An 18,223-nucleotide genomic window follows, 5' to 3' on the forward strand; every position below is an offset into this window, starting at 1 on the left:
CAGTGTTTACAGATAAAAATTGTGATCTGTAGTAAAGAAAAGAAAACGACTGCTGTATGTGGTATGTGTGGATAGAATCATTACTTTCTCAAGTTATTTAAAGATATAAAAATCAGAATACAGAATGGATGTTTGTGTATTGATTCAACATCACAATAGTGTGTGATAAAGATTTTATGCTGTAAATCTTCAAAGTTATGGGATGTATTATAGTATGTCCAGTGACATATGGACTGATGTAGTTTCAGGTTTTTCTGTTTTATTTATTAGTTGAGTCCAAATGAATTCAAACATTTGCAATTTGACCTTTTATTTTTAACACATTCATTCTTTGTCCTCATCAACACTTTAACACTGTGTATTACCACATGAGAATAATGAAGTGATTTTGTTGTTTCATTTACTTTGTCTATTTAAAAAGTTTATTTCTTCACTAATTTCCCCAAGAAAAGAATCTGCAGAACCTCTGACAGAACGTAGAGATTGGAAATATAAAGTTAAATATCATCAGCATATAGAGACACAGATCAGTGAGAAACTCCTTTCAAAAAAAGACATTTTTACATGTGAGCAGAGTCTGAAAGAGCTGACAACAGACACTATGATGGTCTTCTCTAACCCAGGTCCAAACCCGCCTTGGTTAGTGTTGTTTCACACCCATGAGTCCCTGAACGCACCACTACATCGACGTGGCATGGCTGAGAGTCGTGACTCGGCCAGCCAATCGCGTTCGTTGCAGCTGGAATCACAAGTTGTTTCCTGTTCTCCCTTCAATAGCGCGAGGGGAAAGCTACGGGAGAACTGCCACAGGTATGTATGCAAACAAACAAACAAACAGACAAACACACAAATAAACAAACAAACAAAGGCTTTTTTTCTCTTTGGTTCAGTGTTAAATTCACTGTAAACTTAAACCTGCTATTCTATGCTCTTAGCAACCAACTACCGCCGCTTTAGGAGCCGTTCGGTGCCTGATTATCAACTGGAATTGGTGAGTCTGTTTGTGTCATTGGTGTTAGCATGTTGCAACTAGCATCAGTGTTAGCATCAGTGTTAGCAATTTGCTACTAGCATCAGTGTTAGCATGTTGCTACTAGCATCAGTGTTAGCATCACTGTGTTTCTATTGACACCAATAATCTCTAGGAATTATTCTGTTGTGTTTTGATGACTTTAATACCAACCCAGCACTTTGCTCTTCATTGTTATTGCTTGGTTTAAACATGTCATGGTATTTAGGGACTGTGATGCTGTGGAGAGCCATGTTACTGGTTCATACTGGATACGGGTCAGACACACTCCTGTGTGGGGTCAAACAAACCTGATGGCGAGCTACAAGCAGCCTGGAGTTCTCCAGTTTGACCCCGTCCTCCTGTGGGTCTGGTAGGAGGCTGTTTCAGCCCTGGTCCCCTCACTAACTCACTCACAGCCACACATTTCCACTGAAGCTGCTCCTCGGCCTTGGACAAGTCACATCCCATGGACAGTTTGCAGGCACTGAAGGGCACATGGTCTGCACTGTTCTGTGTGGTGCATGTGTGTAGTGTGTACGAGTTGTTACTGACCAGGTACCGTTTGTGGTGCAGACTCATCGTCTGTCTGGGTACAAGGTCCTGTGCAATTGTGAATGTTGTTACTGTATAATTTCTGTAATTATGTTGGTCAACTTATTGCTTTGTTGTGAACTGGGACCTAAATAGTGAAGTGTATTTCCAACTGCTTCATCTACCCTGAAACCAGATCAAACCCAAATCTGCAGATTGTATATAGCCTGGGGTTTATATTGTTATATGTTGGTGTTGTTGTTTTGTCAGTCTCACCCTCAGTATAAGGTCCCATCACTAATCAATTTCCTCTTTGTGTCATCATTTACTTCACCACAGCTCCCTGAGCCGAACTAAGTCTTCTGGTATCCCTAGCCTGCCATAAGCAAGTGCTAGCATTCGTTAATAGGTTAATCATCTAATCTGGAGATTAGCCCACATATATGCTACACTTCCTTTTCAAAATAAAAGCCCTGAGTCTCTAATCCAGATATCCAAACACAGAAGCAACATCATGAGAAAAATTACAAACTTAAAACTTTTTCTTCACTGTTGGTTTGAAGGGAAACACGTCACTCTGTTGGACATCAAACCATAGAAATAAATATATGAACAATAAAAAACATGTAGACAGTCTGTAGTTCAGTCATGGCTGAAATGTTTTATCTATTTATGAGAGAATTTGCTGTTGATTGATTATCTTTAATATAATGTAGTTAAATAATAAATAAGTCACTTGCTGACTGTAGTGTCCTCCAGTACTTTGTTGTTTTGAGTTTCAGTGCAGCTGTGGAGTCAGATCAGTTCCTCTGCAGCTGAGGGAGGTTTTTGTACGACGTTGTTTCACTGTGTGAACGGTCTGCTGTAACCCTGCTGACAGTAATAAACTCCTGCATCTTCAGCCTGAACTCTACTGATGGTCAGAGTGAAGTCAGTCCCAGATCCACTTCCACTGAAACGATCAGAAACTCCAGACTGACGTGATGCAGCATTATAAATCAGGAGTTTAGGAGCTTCTCCAGGTTTCTGAAGGTACCAGTGGAGCCAGCTGCTAACACTTGAACTGGCTTTACATCTGATGTTGACAGTCTGTCCTGGAACAACAGACTGAGATCCAGGAGACTGAGTCAGGGTGATTTGTCCTGATGAACCTGGAAAACATGAAAAAGAGGAGAAGGCTTATTGAGACCAGTCCAGCTTGGAGAAAGACGATCATCATCCAAACAGAAGAGGATCATGTCTTTAACATGGACAATAGATGGAAGAAGCTCAGTGCTGCTCGTGTCAGCGTTTCTCCATCAGAGGAGAACATCATGGTGGTGAACCTGGCTGCATCCTGAAGCAAAGTTTTCAGAAGAGAGTCTCACCCTGAACCAGGAGCCCCAGCAGTAGAGTCAGAGACATCTTCATCATCATGGTGCTGCCGGCGTGTGGGTGGCTCTGAAAGGCCTGGACGGCCACTGATCAACACTGGCCTCTTAACGTCTGGAGCACAGAGGCAGGACACATATGCAAACACACAGAGTCAGTCAGCTGCAGCTGCCCTCACCATGGCAGCCTGCTTCCTCCTCACTGCTGCATATTCACATGTACAGGATCTGACAGTCTGGCAGTTCTGTTTCTGTTCAGTCTGACTGAGGGAGGTTTTTGTACGACCATTTTTCACTGTGTGAACACATCCTGACTGTTGATAACATGTAAACTCTGACAGTAATAAACTGCTGCATCTTCAGCCTGGACTCCACTGATGGTCAGAGTGAAGTCGATTCCATTTCCTGCTCCACTTCCACTGAATCTGGATGAGATTCCTGACTGTCTGTTTGATGTTAGGTAGATCAGAAGTTTAGGAGCTTCTCCAGGTTTCTGTTGGTACCAGGAGAGGTAGTACTGTGGTCCAGAGTACTGATGTACTGTTGTACTGGCCTTACAGTCAATAGTGACAGTTTGACCAGGTTGCAGGGATTTGGCTGCTGGATGAGTGTTGTGGCAAAACAATCGCTGTAGGATGAGCAATAAGGAGAGTGCAGACCGACTGACTTTTATGAATATATTTCTTGCAAGAATTGAGCAAACATTGAACACAATTGATCAGAGTCTTCCCATGTTGTTCCCCATCTGCTCAGCCCCTACTAGGCTGAGGCCGCTACTTATACAGATATGCAAAGTAAATGCAAATAATCATTCGCTTAATCAGATAATTAAGTCTGTACTTCCCTATTTTTCTACAAAGTTATTCCTAATAAGACTATATTCTAGAACTCTATATTCTCATTGGACAGTTAACCCTCCATCCTGGGTGTGCTCTGTTATACTTGTCCCTTCCCCACACCTTGTGTCCTAAGGAACCTTTCTCCCAGATACTCTTCACCAACATCCTTGAGAACACTGTGTCCCTTAGTGTCAGACTATACTAGGTCAGGAAGAACATAAACATCAGACATGATTATGAAAAACACATGAGCCTTAGTAACTCTGTGAATCAACCTGTAAATGAAAACCTGTGAAACCTGAAAACCCAAACCCGGGTCAAGAATACAGTAAGAAACAATAAAAATCATAATTAGTAAGAATGATCAATTCATTTTTCCATTACAATGAGTCACAACGACATTTTGTCCAACAGACTCTGAGGAGAGAGAAGAAACACTGGACTCTGAAAATCTCTTTCTATTTTTTTTTTCCTTCCAGATATGTTTGCTAGTTTTCTCTAACTGTGATTGTGTCAAAGTTTCCAGACTAATAAAGATCAGATCATCAAATCAGCTCATTTTCCCTGTGTGTTATTTATTGATTAGGTTATTTAACCCCCTCCTTGAACCACCACCTTATCGTGGTGGAGGGGTTTGAGTGCCCGTATGATCCTAGGAGCTATGTTGTCCGGGGCTATATGCCCCTGGCAGGGTCTCCCAAGGCAAACAGGTCCTAGGTGACGGACCAGACTAAGAGCAGTTCACTGACCTCTTATGAAGCGAAAACCGAGGACCGTGACGCCGCCCTGCATGGCGAAGCCGGGGCCCCACCCTGGAGCCAGGCCTGGGGTTGGGGCCCGTTGGCGAGCGCTTGGTGACAGGGTCTCCCCCCATGGGGCCCAGCCGGGCAAAGAGCAACGTGGGGCCGCCCTTCTGTGGACCCACCACCCGCAGGAGGATCCATAAGGGGCCGGTGCCTAGTGGATTGGGCAGTGGTCGAGGGCGGGGACCTCGGCGACCCGATCCCTGGATGCTGAAACTGGATCTAGGGACATGGAATGTCACCTCATTGGGGGGGAAGGAGCCTGAGCTTGTGCGGGAGGTCGAGCGGTACCGACTAGAGATATTCGGGCTCACCTCCACGCACAGCATGGGCTCTGGAACCCAGCTCCTTGAGAGGGGCTGGACTCTCTTCTACTCTGGAGTTGCTCGCGGTGAGAGGCGGCGAGCTGATGTGGGCTTGCTCATAGCTCCCCAGCTTAGCTGCCACGTGTTGGAGTTTTCCCCCCCAGAGTGAAAGGGTGGTTTCCCTGCACCTTCGGGTCGGGGATAGGCCTCTCACTGTTGTTTCGGCCTATGGGTCTGTTGGGAATGTTTGGCCGAACCCGCTGTCAGAGGAGTCTTTAACTCACACCTCCGAGAGAGCTTCTACCAGATCCCGGGGGAGGCTGGGGACATTGAGTCCGAATGGACCATGTTTTCCATGTTTTCCATGTTTTCGCGGCAGCTAGGAGCTGTGGCCATAAGGTTTCGGGTGCCTGTCGTGGCAGCAATCCCCGAACTCGGTGGTGGACACCGGAGGTAAGGGATGCTGTCAAGCTAAAGAAGGAGTCCTACCGAGCTTGGTTGGCCTTGTGGGACGCCCGAAGCAGCTGACGGCTACCGTCGGGCCAAGCATGCTGCAGCCCAGGCGGTGACGGTGTCAAAAACTCGGGTATGGGAGGAGTTCGGTGAGGCCATGGTGAAGGACTATCTGTCAGCCCGGGGGCCTTTGCTGAGGGCTATCCGGTCTCTGTACAAACGGAGCAGGAGCTTGGTTCGCATTGCCGGTAGTAAGTCAGACCTGTTCCCAGTGCACGTTGGACTCCGGCAGGGCTGCCCTTTGTCACCGGTTCTGTTCATTACTTTTATGGACAGAATTTCTAGGCGCAGCCAGGGGCCGGAGGGAGTTCAGTTCAGGGACCACACGATCGAGCCAGGATCTCCAGCGTGCGCTGGTGCGGTTTGCAACCGAGTGTGAAGCGGCTGGGATGAGAATCAGCACCTCCAAGTCCGAGGCCATGGTACTCAACCGGAAAAAGGTGGCTTGCCATCTCCAGGCCAGGGGAGAGATCCTGCTTCAGGTGGAGGAGTTTAAGTATCTCAGGGTCTTGTTCACGAGTGAGGGAAGGATGGAGCGCGAGATTGACAGACGGATCGGGGCATCGGCAGCAGTAATGAGGTCGGTGTACCGGTCCGTTGTGGTGAAGAAGGAGCTAAGCCAGAAGGCGAAGCTCTCGATTTACCGGTCAATCTACGTTCCTACCCTCACCTATGGTCATGAGCTTTGGGTCATGACCGAAAGGACAAGATCGCGGATACAAGCGGCTGAAATGAGCTTCCTCCTCAGGGTGGCCGGGCGCTCCCTTAGAGATAGGATGAGGAGCTCGGTCACCCGGGAGGAGCTCGGAGTAGAGCCGCTGCTCCTCCACATCGAGAGGAGTCAGTTGAGGTGGCTCGGGCATCTGTTTCGGATGCCTCCTGGGTGCCTCCCTGGGGAGGTGTTCCGGGCATGTCCCACCGGGAGGAGGCCCCGGGGTAGACCCAGGACACGCTGGAGGGACTGGGAACGCCTCGATGTCCCCCTGGAAGAGCAGGAGGAAGTGTCCAGGGAGAAGGAAGTCTGGGTATCCCTGATTCGGCTACTGCCCCCGCGACCCGGCCCCGGATAAGCAGAAGAAGATGGATGGATGGTTATTTTAACATTAACACACAGTTCTACAATTACACTGACAATGTTTACAGATAAAAATTGTGATCTGATTTTAAAAAAAAAAGAAACCGACTGCTGTATGTGTGGATAGAATCATTACTTTGTCAAGTTATTTAAAGATATAAAAATCAGAGCTGACAACAGACACTGATGGTCTTCTCTAAACCAGGTCAAAAACCGCCTTATTTTGTATTCTTTCACACCCATGAGTCCCTGAACGCACCACTACATCGACGTTGCATGGCTGAGAGTCATGTGACTCGGCCAGCCAATCACCTTCGTTGCAGCTGGTATTGCAAACTGTTTCCGGTTCTCCCTTCAATAGCGCGAGGAGAAAGCTATGGGAGAACTGCAACAGGTATGTACGCAAACAAACAAACAAACAAACAAAAGCTTATTTTCTCTTCTGTTCAGTGTTAAATTCACTGTAAGCTTAAACCTGCTATTCTATGCTCTTAGCAACCAACTACCGCCGCTGTAGGAGCCGTTCGGTGCCTGTTTATCAACTGGAATTGGTGAGTCTGTTTGTCTCATCAGTGTTAGCATGTTGCTACTAGCATCAGTGTTAGCATGTTGCTACTAGCATTAGTGTTAGTATCAGAATTAGCATTACTGTTAGCATCAGTGTTAGTATCAGAATTAGCATTACTGTTAGCATCAGTGTTAGCACCTGTATTAGCATTACCTTTAGCATCAGGATTACCATCAGTGTGTTCCTACTGACGACAATAATTTTAGATCATTGGACCTGTTTTTGTTAAATGTTGATTTGAACAGTGAACTGTATCAGTCTCTGCAGTACTTTCCAGCTGCAGCAGTTTTTTTAGTTTCTGTTCAATCTGACTCAAGGAGGTTTTTGTACGACCATTTTTCACTGTGCACAGTGACACAAAGTGACTGAGGCGTCGTACAAAAACCTCTCAGTGCAGAGACACGGCTTTCTGAGTCTGAAACAAAGTCAACAAAAACAGTCTGTAAAACACAGCTGCTGTTATAAACATGAACTAAAACTGAGCTCCAGAAAACACCCAAATTAATTCATCTGTTAAATCATTCAAAACATTTGAAACAAACATTTCTGAAAAAAATTCACAAAACAAATCCACACAAACATCAATATGACACATTTATAATCATTACTGTGATAAAGTGATTGATCCATGAATAATCAGCCTGATCAGAGTGATCCAAGTCCCTGTTGGACTCAGTCAGAACATTTCCATAGAGAGCCACTTTGCATCAGCAGCACCATGCTCCAGTGCTCTGGGACAGTTTATAGTCCTGAGAGTTGAACACTGGATGACTGACAGCTGTTCTTCATGACAACAGAAGCCACAGAAATCCTCCTCATCAAAAACATGACTCTGATCTCCGTCCTCATCTGGACTCTCCTCTGCTGCTGCTTCACAGGTAAAGTCCAGAGAATTCAACTCCTCTCCTCTATGAACGTCTGTCGCTGTGAAGCCGACAAAACCTTGAGGCTGCTTTATGTTTTTGTCTCTTTGTCCTCAGAGTCCAGAGGCCGGGTCACAGTGACTCAGCCAGGAACTGTGAGGTCTGCTCTGGGAGGCTCCGTCACCATCAGCTGTAAGACCAGTCAGAATGTGGATAATTCAAATCGTCTATCCTGGTACCAACAGAGAGATGGAGAAAGTCCTAAACTGCTCATTTATGCAGCTAGAAGGCGAGCATCAGGGACTCCAGGTCGTTTTGAAGGCCGTGGATCAAACTCTGACTTCACTCTGACCATCATTAGAGTCCAGGTTGAAGATGAAGCAGTTTATTACTGTCAGAGTTATCAAAACATCAACAATAAGGGGTTGTTCGTATTAGATGCAGGAACCAGACTGCAGGTTAAAAGTAAGTTCAACTGTTTGATGCAGGTGTGTGCTGTTTGATTGACAGCTGTGTGCTACTTGTTCTCTAAGCTGATTGGTGTCTCCTAGGGGGAGCAGCACACTGAGGGTCCCTGCAGACCAGTGGAGGAAGGTGGGCTCTGCGACCTCTGAGACCACCCAGGATCTCAGTGTCCGGTCAGAGACACTGAGGAGTGACCAGTGTTCCCAGTCCTAACCTGATTCACTGGGACTCTGATTCTGGTTTTACTCTGAAAGTCTCTTTCTATTTTTTTTCTTCCTTCCAGATATGTTTGCTAGTTTTCTCTAACGGTGATTGTGTCAAAGTTTCCAGACTAATAAAGATCAGATCATCAAATCAGTTCTGTTTCCCTGTGTGTTATTTACTGATTAGGTTATTTTAACATTAACACACAGTTCTACAATTATACTGACAGTGTTTACAGATAAAAATTGTGATCTGTAATAAAAAAAAAAGAAACCGACTGCTGTATGTGGTATGTGTGGATAGAATCATTACTTTGTCAAGTTATTTAAAGATATTAAAATCAGAGCTAACAACAAACACTATAATGGTCTTCTCTAACCCAGGTCCAAACCCGCCTTGGTTAGTGTTGTTTCACACCCATGAGTCCCTGAACGCCCCACTACATCGACGTGCCATGGCTGAGAGTCATGTGACTCGGCCAGCCAATCGCGTTCGTTGCAGCTGGAATCACAAGTTGTTTCCGGTTCTCCCTTCAATAGCGCGAGGGGAAGGCTAACAAACAAACAAACAAACAAACAAAGGCTTATTTTCTCTTTGGTTCAGTGTTAAATTCATTGTAAACTTAAACCTGCTATTCTATGCTCTTAGCAACCAACTACCGCCGCTGTAGGAGCCGTTCGGTGCCTGTTTATCAACTGGAATTGGTGAGTTTGTTTGTGTCACTGGTGTTAGCATGTTGTTACTAGCATCAGTGTTAGCATGTTGCTACAAGTATCAGTGTTAGCATCAGTGTTAGCAATTTGCTACTACCATCAGTGTTAGCATGTTGCTACTAGCATCAGTGTTAGCATGTTGCTACTAGCATCAGTGAGTTTCTATTGACACCAATAATCTCTAGGAATTATTCTGTTGTGTTTTGATGACTTTAATACCAACCCAGCACTTTGCTCTTCATTGTTATTGCTTGGTTTAAACATGTCATGGTACTGAGGGACTGTGATGCTGTGGAGAACCATGTTACTGGTTCATACTGGATACAGGTCAGACACACTCCTGTTTGCGGTCAAACAAACCTGATGGCGAGCTACAAGCAGCCTGGAGTTCTCCAGTTTGACCCCGTCCTCCTGTGGGTCTGGTAGGAGGCTGTTTCAGCCCTGGTCCCCTCACTAACTCACTCACAGCCACACATTTCCACTGAAGCTGCTCCTCGGCCTTGGACAAGTCACTTCCCATGGACGGTTTGCAGGCACTGAAGGGCACATGGTCTGCACTGTTCTGTGTGGTGCATGTGTGTAGTGTGTACGAGTTGTTACTGACCAGGTACAGTTTGTGGTGCGGACTCATCGTCTGTCTGGGTACAAGGTCCTGTGCAATTGTGAATGTTGTTACTGTATAATTTCTGTAATTATGTTGGTGAACTTATTGCTTTGTTGTGAACTGGGACCTAAATAGTGAAGTGTATTTCCAACTGCTTCATCTACCCTGAAACCAGATCAAACCCAAATCTGCAGATTGTATATAGCCTGGGGTTTATGTTGTTATATGTTGGTGTTGTTGTTTTGTCAGTCTCACCCTCAGTATAAGGTCCCATCACTAATCAATTTCCTCTTTGTGTCATCATTTACTTCACCACAGCTCCCTGAGCCGAACTAAGTCTTCTGGTATCCCTAGCCTGCCATAAGCAAGTGCTAACATTCGTTAATAGGTTAATCATCTAATCTGGTGGTTAGCCCACATTTATGCTACACTTCCTTTTCAAAATAAAAGCCCTGAGTCTCTAATCCAGATATCCAATCACAGAAGCAACATCATGAGAAAAATTACAAACATAAAACTTTTTCTTCGCTGTTGGTTTGAAGGGAAACACGTCACTCTGTTGGACATCAAACCATATAAATAAATATATGAACAATAAAAAACATGTAGACAGTCTGTAGTTCAGTCATGGCTGAAATGTTTTATCTATTTATGAGATAATTTTCTGTTGACTGATTGTCTTTAATATAATGTAGTTAAATAATAAATAAGTCACTTGCTGACTGTAGTGTCCTCCAGTTCTTTGTCTGTTGTTTTGAGTTTCAGTGCAGCTGTGGAGTCAGATCAGTTCCTCTGCAGCTGAGGGAGGTTTTTGTACGACGTTGTTTCACTGTGTGAACGAGCTGTAACCCTGCTGACAGTAATAAACTCCTGCATCTTCAGCCTGAACTCTACTGATGGTCAGAGTGAAGTCAGTCCCAGATCCACTTCCACTGAAACGATCAGAAACTCCAGACTGACGGGTTGAAGCTAAATAAATCAGGAGTTTAGGAGCTTCTCCAGGTTTCTGAAGGTACCAGTGGAGGTTGGTGCTAACACTTGAACTGGTTTTACATCTGATGCTGACAGTCCGTCCTGGAACAACAGACTGAGATCCAGGAGACTGAGTCAGGGTGATTTGTCCTGATGAACCTGGAAAACATGACAAAGAGGAGAAGGCTTATTGAGACCAGTCCAGCTTGGAGAAAGACGATCATCATCCAAACAGAAGAGGATCATTTCTTTAACATGGACAATAGATGGAAGAAGCTCAGTGCTGCTGAACCTGGCTGCATCCTGAAGCAAAGTTTTCAGAAGAGAGTCTCACCCTGAACCAGGAGTCCCAGGGTGGCCAGCAGTAGAGTCAGAGACATCATCCTCATCATCATCATGGTGCTGCCGGCGTGTGGGTGGCTCTGAAAGGCCTGGACGGCCACTGATCAACACTGGCCTCTTAACGTCTGGAGCACAGAGGCAGGACACATATGCAAACACACAGAGTCAGTCAGCTGCAGCTGCCCTCACCATGGCAGCCTGCTTCCTCCTCACTGCTGCATATTCACATGTACAGGATCAAACAGTCTGGCAGTGAACTCGTCCACTTCTTTGTAGATTGATGTGAAAACAGCTGTGACATGTTTGTGTGTTTGTAAGGTGGAGATTTCACCAAGTGAAGCTGAGACACGAGTTTGCCAAAGTGCAATGATGCTTTGACTCTGAAGCCAGTGTGGATCATTTGTCCCAAAATGCTCAGAGGAATGGAAATTTGAACATCCACAGCTCAGTGACAACTGGGAAAGTCCATGTGCTGAGGATGATCATGTGATGGGACTGAAAGCTGCACACAGAACTTTTAGTCTCACTGAGCTTGTTTGATTTCTGAGTTAATAGTCAGAGAGAGTGTGTCCTCCCATTTGCTTTGGCAGGTTCAGTCTCTGCAGTAAGGCAAGTCAAGTTTATTTATATAGTACAGTTCATACACAGAGTGATTCAAAGTGCTTTACAGAAATAAAAGACAAGTTAAAAGTACATAGGCAAAAAACGAAACAGGAAATAGTAGAAAATGAACTTTAAATGAAATTACAGGAGACTGAGTTCAGATAAAACACTTTCAGTCGTCATATGCTGAGCTAAAAAGAAAACTTTTTAGCTTGGACTTAAACATTGTCAGAGATGAGGCCTGTCTAACATCATCAGGAAGACTATTCCAGATTTTAGGTGCATAAAACTGAAACGCTACTTCTCCCTGTTTAGTCCCGACTCTGGGCAGGTGCAGAAGGCCTGTCCCTGATGTTCTCAAGAGTCCGAGATGGTTCATATGGCACTAACATGTCAGAGATGTACTGTGGTGCTGAGCCATGAAGGGACTTATACACAAGCAGTGCTGTTTAAAAGTCTGTTCCCTTAGTGACAGGAAGCCAGCGCAGAGATCTGAGAACAGGAGTAATGTGGTTGTACTTCGAGGTTCTGGTCAGGACCAGAGCAGCAACATTCTGAATGCAGTGACACAGTGAATCGACTGGTCCATACTCACCTGCTGTGAGTGAAATGTAAATCTGAGTGTCATCTGCATAGTTATGGTAGGACACATTATTGCTGTGTATTAACTGACCTAAAAGAAACATGTAAAGCTTGAACAAAAGGGGTCCCAAGATAGACCCCTGTGGGACCCCACATGTAAATTCCATTTGGTCTGAGACACAGTTACCAATTTCAATGAAGTACATCCTGTCATGAAAATAGCACTTAAACCATTTCAGGGCAGTACCAGTGCCAGTAACAGGATCACATGGTCCACTGTGTCAAAAGCAGCACTCAGATCCAACAGTACTAAGACAGAGACTCTGCCAGCGTCTGTGTTCAGACGAATGTCATTTGTCACCAGATTCACTGTATATATATGTTGATGTAGGGATATGAGCTGAATGTGCAGAGGCTGTTTGGGTCTTTGATCATGAAGGTTTCTGCTGCCTATGACTTTATATTGGACTGGGAACAGGACTTGAAACAGCTGGGATCCAGTATGAGGCTGAGGGCAAAGGTCATGAGCAGGCATTTTCTCACTGACTGTCCCAGTTTGGCTCATCTTGATTCTTTGGCCAATCCCTTAAAACCATGGGATTATACTGGGATATGTAAGGATGGTGAGACGCTGTCATGGAGAAAGGAGTTTAAATTCCATCAGCATCATTTTGGATCATTGGACCCGTTTTTGTTAAATGTTGATTTGAACTGTGTGTGTGTGTGTGTGTGTGTGTGACCTCAATGAACTGTATCTGTCTCTGCAGTAGTTTCCAGCTGCAGCAGTCAGTTCAATTTCTGTTCAGTCTGACTGAGGGAGGTTTTTGTACGACCATTTTTCACTGTGTGAACACGTACTGACTGTTGATGTTGTGTAAACTCTGACAGTAATAAACTGCTGCATCTTCAGCCTGGACTCCACTGATGATCAGAGTGAAGTCGATTCCATTTCCTGCTCCACTTCCACTGAATCTGGATGAGATTCCGGACTCTCTGTTTGATGTTAGGTAGATCAGAAGTTTAGGAGCTTCTCCAGGTTTCTGTTGGTACCAGGAGAGGTAGTACTGTGATCTAGAGTAGTGAACTGCTTTTGGACTGGCCTTACAGTCAATAGTGACAGTTTGACCAGGCTGCAGGGATTTGGCTGCTGGCTGAGTCAAAACCACAGTTTGTCCAACAGACTCTGAGGAGAGAGAAGAAACACTGGACATGAGAAGCTGAGGTGAAACTCAGCGACACTGCAAATGATTTTCACATGACCGTAAAGTGATTTTCCTCACCCTGAGTGAAGCAGAGGAGAGTCCAGATGAGGACGGAGATCAGAGTCATGTTTTTGATGAGGAGGATTTCTGTGGCTTCTGTTGTCATGAAGGACAGCTGTCAGTCATCCAGTGTTCAACTCTCAGGACTATAAACTGTCCCAGAGCACTGGAGCATGGTGCTGCTGATGCAAAGTGGCTCTCTATGGAAATGTTCTGACTGAGTCCATCAGGGACTTGGATCACTCTGATCAGGCTGATTATTCATGGATCAATCACTTTATCACAGTATTGATTAGGAATGTGTTGATTTGTGGATTTTTTTTCATAAATATCTGTTTTAAATCTTAAAAATCTACTAAATATTCAACAGATGAATTAATTTGAGTCTTTTCCTGAGCTCAGTTTTAGTTCATGTTTATAACAGCAGCTGTGTTTTACAAATCACAGGATGTGTTTGAACAGAACACAATCTACAGTTAAACATTTGGTTTGACTGGAATTTAAATTTCACCTATTTCTAAACCTTCAATTTGACAAAAGTATTATGTCTAAAAAATGTTCTGAAAAGTTTTTAATTTTCAGTCTAAGTCCTGGGGAAAGAATATTTCATAAATTTGCAAGATCTTACTCAAATATTTTAATTGTCCCAAGTCGTCCTGTGTGTCCAATGAGAATCATTCAACATGATTATATTTATACAGGAGTATGAATGTTTGAGGGGGTTTAAAACATAATTCTATATCTAATGTTCATGTTGAATGAACAAATCTCACATTTATGATTCAGGTCTTTTGTGTTTCAGACGAGAATTTTGTACATCATGGAAATGTAAACCTCACATGTCAGATAACAGATGATGAGTTTCTTTAAACCTCAGTAGTTTACAGGTTGAACTTTAACACATCAGAGAAACTAAGTGACTCGTTACCTGTTTATCTGTAGTACTGAAACCTGCCTGTTGCCATGGTTCAGCAGTGATGCCTGTCTGTTGCCATGGTTACTGAGCTCAGAGAGGGAAATGAAACACTGAAGACCAGTTTCATCCAAACTCCCAGTTTCACTACAATTTGTTCTCTCCTCCTCAAGTGGGCCCCACCCTGACAGTGCTGGGCCCCTCCAGTGAGGAGCTGTAGAAGGGGAAGGCCACGCTCATGTGCCTGGCCAACAAAGATTACAGTTTCCATATGATAAAAATAATCTTCATCAAATCTGTTCTTTTATTTTTCATTATTACAAAAACCTTTTTTTTAATTTAACAATAATCAAAAATATTTTCAGAATTTGAAATAAATAGTTCATCATCAGCATAGAAAGATATAAAACTGGAAATATGGACACTCTGCTTCTGTTGAAGAGTTCAGGCACAAAGACAAATTTTAACAAATCAAAACATTTGATAAATTAAAGAGTTAGTACATGTCAGCATATTGTCCATAAAGCATTTTTGCTTTGAAACATAAATGACATGTGGAAAAGAGAACCTCTCCCAGGAATGAAATATGACATATATACTAATTTTACAACGTGAAGTAAACGATATAATGATATGTAGTAATATGAGTATTTCAGTGTAAAATAGTGAAACATGAAGCAAATATCTAAAGTTTTAGTGTTCACATGTTGGACTGTGGATTAAAGTTATCAGAGAATTGAAACATCAGTAGTTTTAGTTTGATGTCCAGCTCAATGTTTCTCATCCTGTTGATATAAAAGTCTTAATGGGCTAAAAACTGTATCTGGTGTTAAAATGTAAAAAGTGAATTTTAGTTAATCACATTATTTTAGTGAAAACTCAGATGTTTTACATTTTCAGTGCAGCTGTGGAGTCAGATCAGTTCCTCTGCAGCTGAGGGAGGTTTTTGTACGACGTTGTTTCACTGTGTGAACGGGATGTAACCCTGCTGACAGTAATAAACTCCTGCATCTTCAGCCTGAACTCTACTGATGGTCAGAGTGAAGTCAGTCCCAGATCCGCTTCCACTGAAACGATCAGAAACTCCAGAGTGACGGCTTGTAGCTGCATAAATCAGGAGTTTAGGAGCTTCTCCAGGTTTCTGAAGGTACCAGTGGAGGTAACTGTTGCTAACACTTGAACTGGCTTTACATCTGATGTTGACAGTCTGTCCTGGAACAACAGACTGAGATCCAGGAGACTGAGTCAGGGTGATTTGTCCTGATGAACCTGGAAAACATGAAAAAGAGGAGAAGGCTTATTGAGACCAGTCCAGCTTGGAGGAAGACGATCATCATCCAAACAGAAGAGGATCATTTCTTTAACATGAACAATAGATGGAAGAAGCTCAGTGCTGCTCGTGTCAGCGTTTCTCCATCAGAGCAGAACATCATTGTGGTGAACCTGGCTGCATCCTGAAGCAAAGTTTTCAGAAGAGAGTCTCACCCTGAACCAGGAGCCCCAGGGTGGCCAGCAGTAGAGTCAGAGACATCCTCATCATCATCATGGTGCTGCCGGCGTGTGGGTGGCTCTGAAAGGCCTGGATGGCCACTGATCAACACTGGCCTCTTAACGTCTGGAGCACAGAGGCAGGACACATATGCAAACACACAGAGTCAGTCAGCTGCAGCTGCCCTCACCATGGCAGCCTGCTTCCTCCTCACTGCTGCATATTCACATGTACAGGATCTGACAGTCTGGCAGTTCTGTTTCTGTTCAGTCTGACTGAGGGAGGTTTTTGTACGACCATTTTTCACTGTGTGAACACATCCTGACTGTTGATAACATGTAAACTCTGACAGTAATAAACTGCTGCATCTTCAGCCTGGACTCCACTGATGGTCAGAGTGAAGTCGATTCCATTTCCTGCTCCACTTCCACTGAATCTGGATGAGATTCCTGACTGTCTGTTTGATGTTAGGTAGATCAGAAGTTTAGGAGCTTCTCCAGGTTTCTGTTGGTACCAGGAGAGGTAGTACTGTGGTCCAGAGTACTGATGTACTGTTGTACTGGCCTTACAGTCAATAGTGACAGTTTGACCACGCTGCAGGGATTTGGCTGCTGGATGAGTGTTGTGGCAAAACAATCATTGTAGGATGAGCAATAAAGAGAGTGCAGACCGACTGTCTTTTATGAATATATTTCTTGCAAGAATTGAGCAAACATTGAACACAATTGATCAGAGTCTTCCCATGTTGTTCCCCATCTGCTCAGCCCCTACTAGACTGAGGCCGCTACTTATACAGATATGCAAAGTAAATGCAAATAATCGTTCGCTTAATCAGATAATTAAGTCTGTACTTCCCTATTGTTCTACAAAGTTATTCCTAATAAGACTATATTCTAGAACTCTATATTCTCATTGGACAGTTAACCCTCCATCCTGGACGTGCTCTGTTATACTTGTCCCTTCCCCACACCTTGTGTCCTAAGGAACCTTTCTCCCAGATACTCTTCACCAACATCCTTGAGAACACTGTGTCCCTTAGTGTCAGACTATACTAGGTCAGGAAGAACATAAACAATCAGACATGATTATGAAAAACACATGAGCCTTAGTAACTCTGTGAATCAACCTGTAAATGAAAACCTGTGAAACCTGAAAACCCAAACCTGGGTCAAGAATACAGTAAGAAACAATAAAAATCATAATTAGTAAGAATGATCAATTCATTTTTCCATTACAATGAGTCACAACCACATTTTGTCCAACAGACTCTGAGGAGAGAGAAGAAACACTGGACTCTGAAAATCTCTTTCTATTTTATTTTTCCTTCCAGATATGTTTGCTAGTTTTCTCTAACTGTGATTGTGTCAAAGTTTCCAGACTAATAAAGATCAGATCATCAAATCAGCTCATTTTCCCTGTGTGTTATTTATTGATTAGGTTATTTAACCCCCTCCTTGAACCACCACCTTATCGTGGTGGAGGGGTTTGAGTGCCTGTATGATCCTAGGATCTATGTTGTCCGGGGCTATATGCCCCTGGCAGGGTCTCCCAAGGCAAACAGGTCCTAGGTGACGGACCAGACTAAGAGCAGTTCACTGACCTCTTATGAAGCGAAAACCGAGGACTGTGACGTCGCCCTGCATGGCGAAGCCGGGGCCCCACCCTGGAGCCAGGCCTGGGGTTGGGGCCCGTTGGCGAGCGCTTGGTGACTGGGTCTCCCCCCATGGGGCCCAGCCGGGCAAAGAGCAACGTGGGGCCGCCCTTCTGTGGACCCACCACCCGCAGGAGGATCCATAAGGGGCCGGTGCCTAGTGGATTGGGCAGTGGTCGAGGGCGGGGACCTCGGCGACCCGATCCCTGGATGCTGAAACTGGATCTAGGGACATGGACACGCACAGCATGGGCTCTGGAACCCAGCTCCTTGAGAGGGGCTGGACTCTCTTCTACTCTGGAGTTGCTCGCGGTGAGAGGCGGCGAGCTGATGTGGGCTTGCTCATAGCTCCCCAGCTTAGCTGCCACGTGTTGGAGTTTTCCCCCCCAGAGTGAAAGGGTGGTTTCCCTGCACCTTCGGGTCGGGGATAGGCTTCTCACTGTTGTTTCGGCCTATGGGTCTGTTGGGAATGTTTGGCCGAACCCGCTGTCAGAGGGGTCTTTAACTCACACCTGCGAGAGAGCTTCTACCAGATCCCGGGGGA

The 18,223-nt window shown here is 44.6% G+C and overlaps 5 gene segments (V, D, J or C); 1 reads left to right on the top strand and 4 right to left on the bottom strand.

Annotated features, from left to right (window-relative positions):
• Nucleotides 1-340: 340 nt before the first annotated feature.
• On the top strand, nucleotides 341-8,626 carry LOC113126640 (Ig kappa chain V region 3381-like). The segment is given in 5 exon segments: nucleotides 341-810; nucleotides 6,944-6,999; nucleotides 7,814-7,894; nucleotides 7,997-8,344; nucleotides 8,431-8,626. Coding segments are annotated over 3 exon segments (417 nt in total).
• Nucleotides 800-2,962, bottom strand: LOC113126671 (Ig kappa chain V region 3381-like). The segment is given in 2 exon segments: nucleotides 800-2,694; nucleotides 2,911-2,962. Coding segments are annotated over 2 exon segments (357 nt in total).
• Nucleotides 8,627-10,691: 2,065 nt separating the features above from the next.
• On the bottom strand, nucleotides 10,692-11,225 carry LOC113126680 (immunoglobulin kappa variable 2-29-like). The segment is given in 2 exon segments: nucleotides 10,692-10,996; nucleotides 11,172-11,225. Coding segments are annotated over 2 exon segments (354 nt in total).
• A 1,006-nt stretch (nucleotides 11,226-12,231) lies between these two features.
• Nucleotides 12,232-13,700, bottom strand: LOC113126351 (immunoglobulin kappa variable 3-11-like). The segment is given in 3 exon segments: nucleotides 12,232-12,336; nucleotides 13,276-13,547; nucleotides 13,645-13,700. Coding segments are annotated over 3 exon segments (426 nt in total).
• Nucleotides 13,701-15,500: 1,800 nt separating this feature from the next.
• Nucleotides 15,501-16,076, bottom strand: LOC113126676 (immunoglobulin kappa variable 3-20-like). The segment is given in 2 exon segments: nucleotides 15,501-15,808; nucleotides 16,025-16,076. Coding segments are annotated over 2 exon segments (360 nt in total).
• Nucleotides 16,077-18,223: the final 2,147 nt, after the last annotated feature.

This window comes from Mastacembelus armatus, chromosome 11, assembly GCF_900324485.2.
Source record: "Mastacembelus armatus chromosome 11, fMasArm1.2, whole genome shotgun sequence".
Taxonomy (NCBI): domain Eukaryota; kingdom Metazoa; phylum Chordata; class Actinopteri; order Synbranchiformes; family Mastacembelidae; genus Mastacembelus; species Mastacembelus armatus.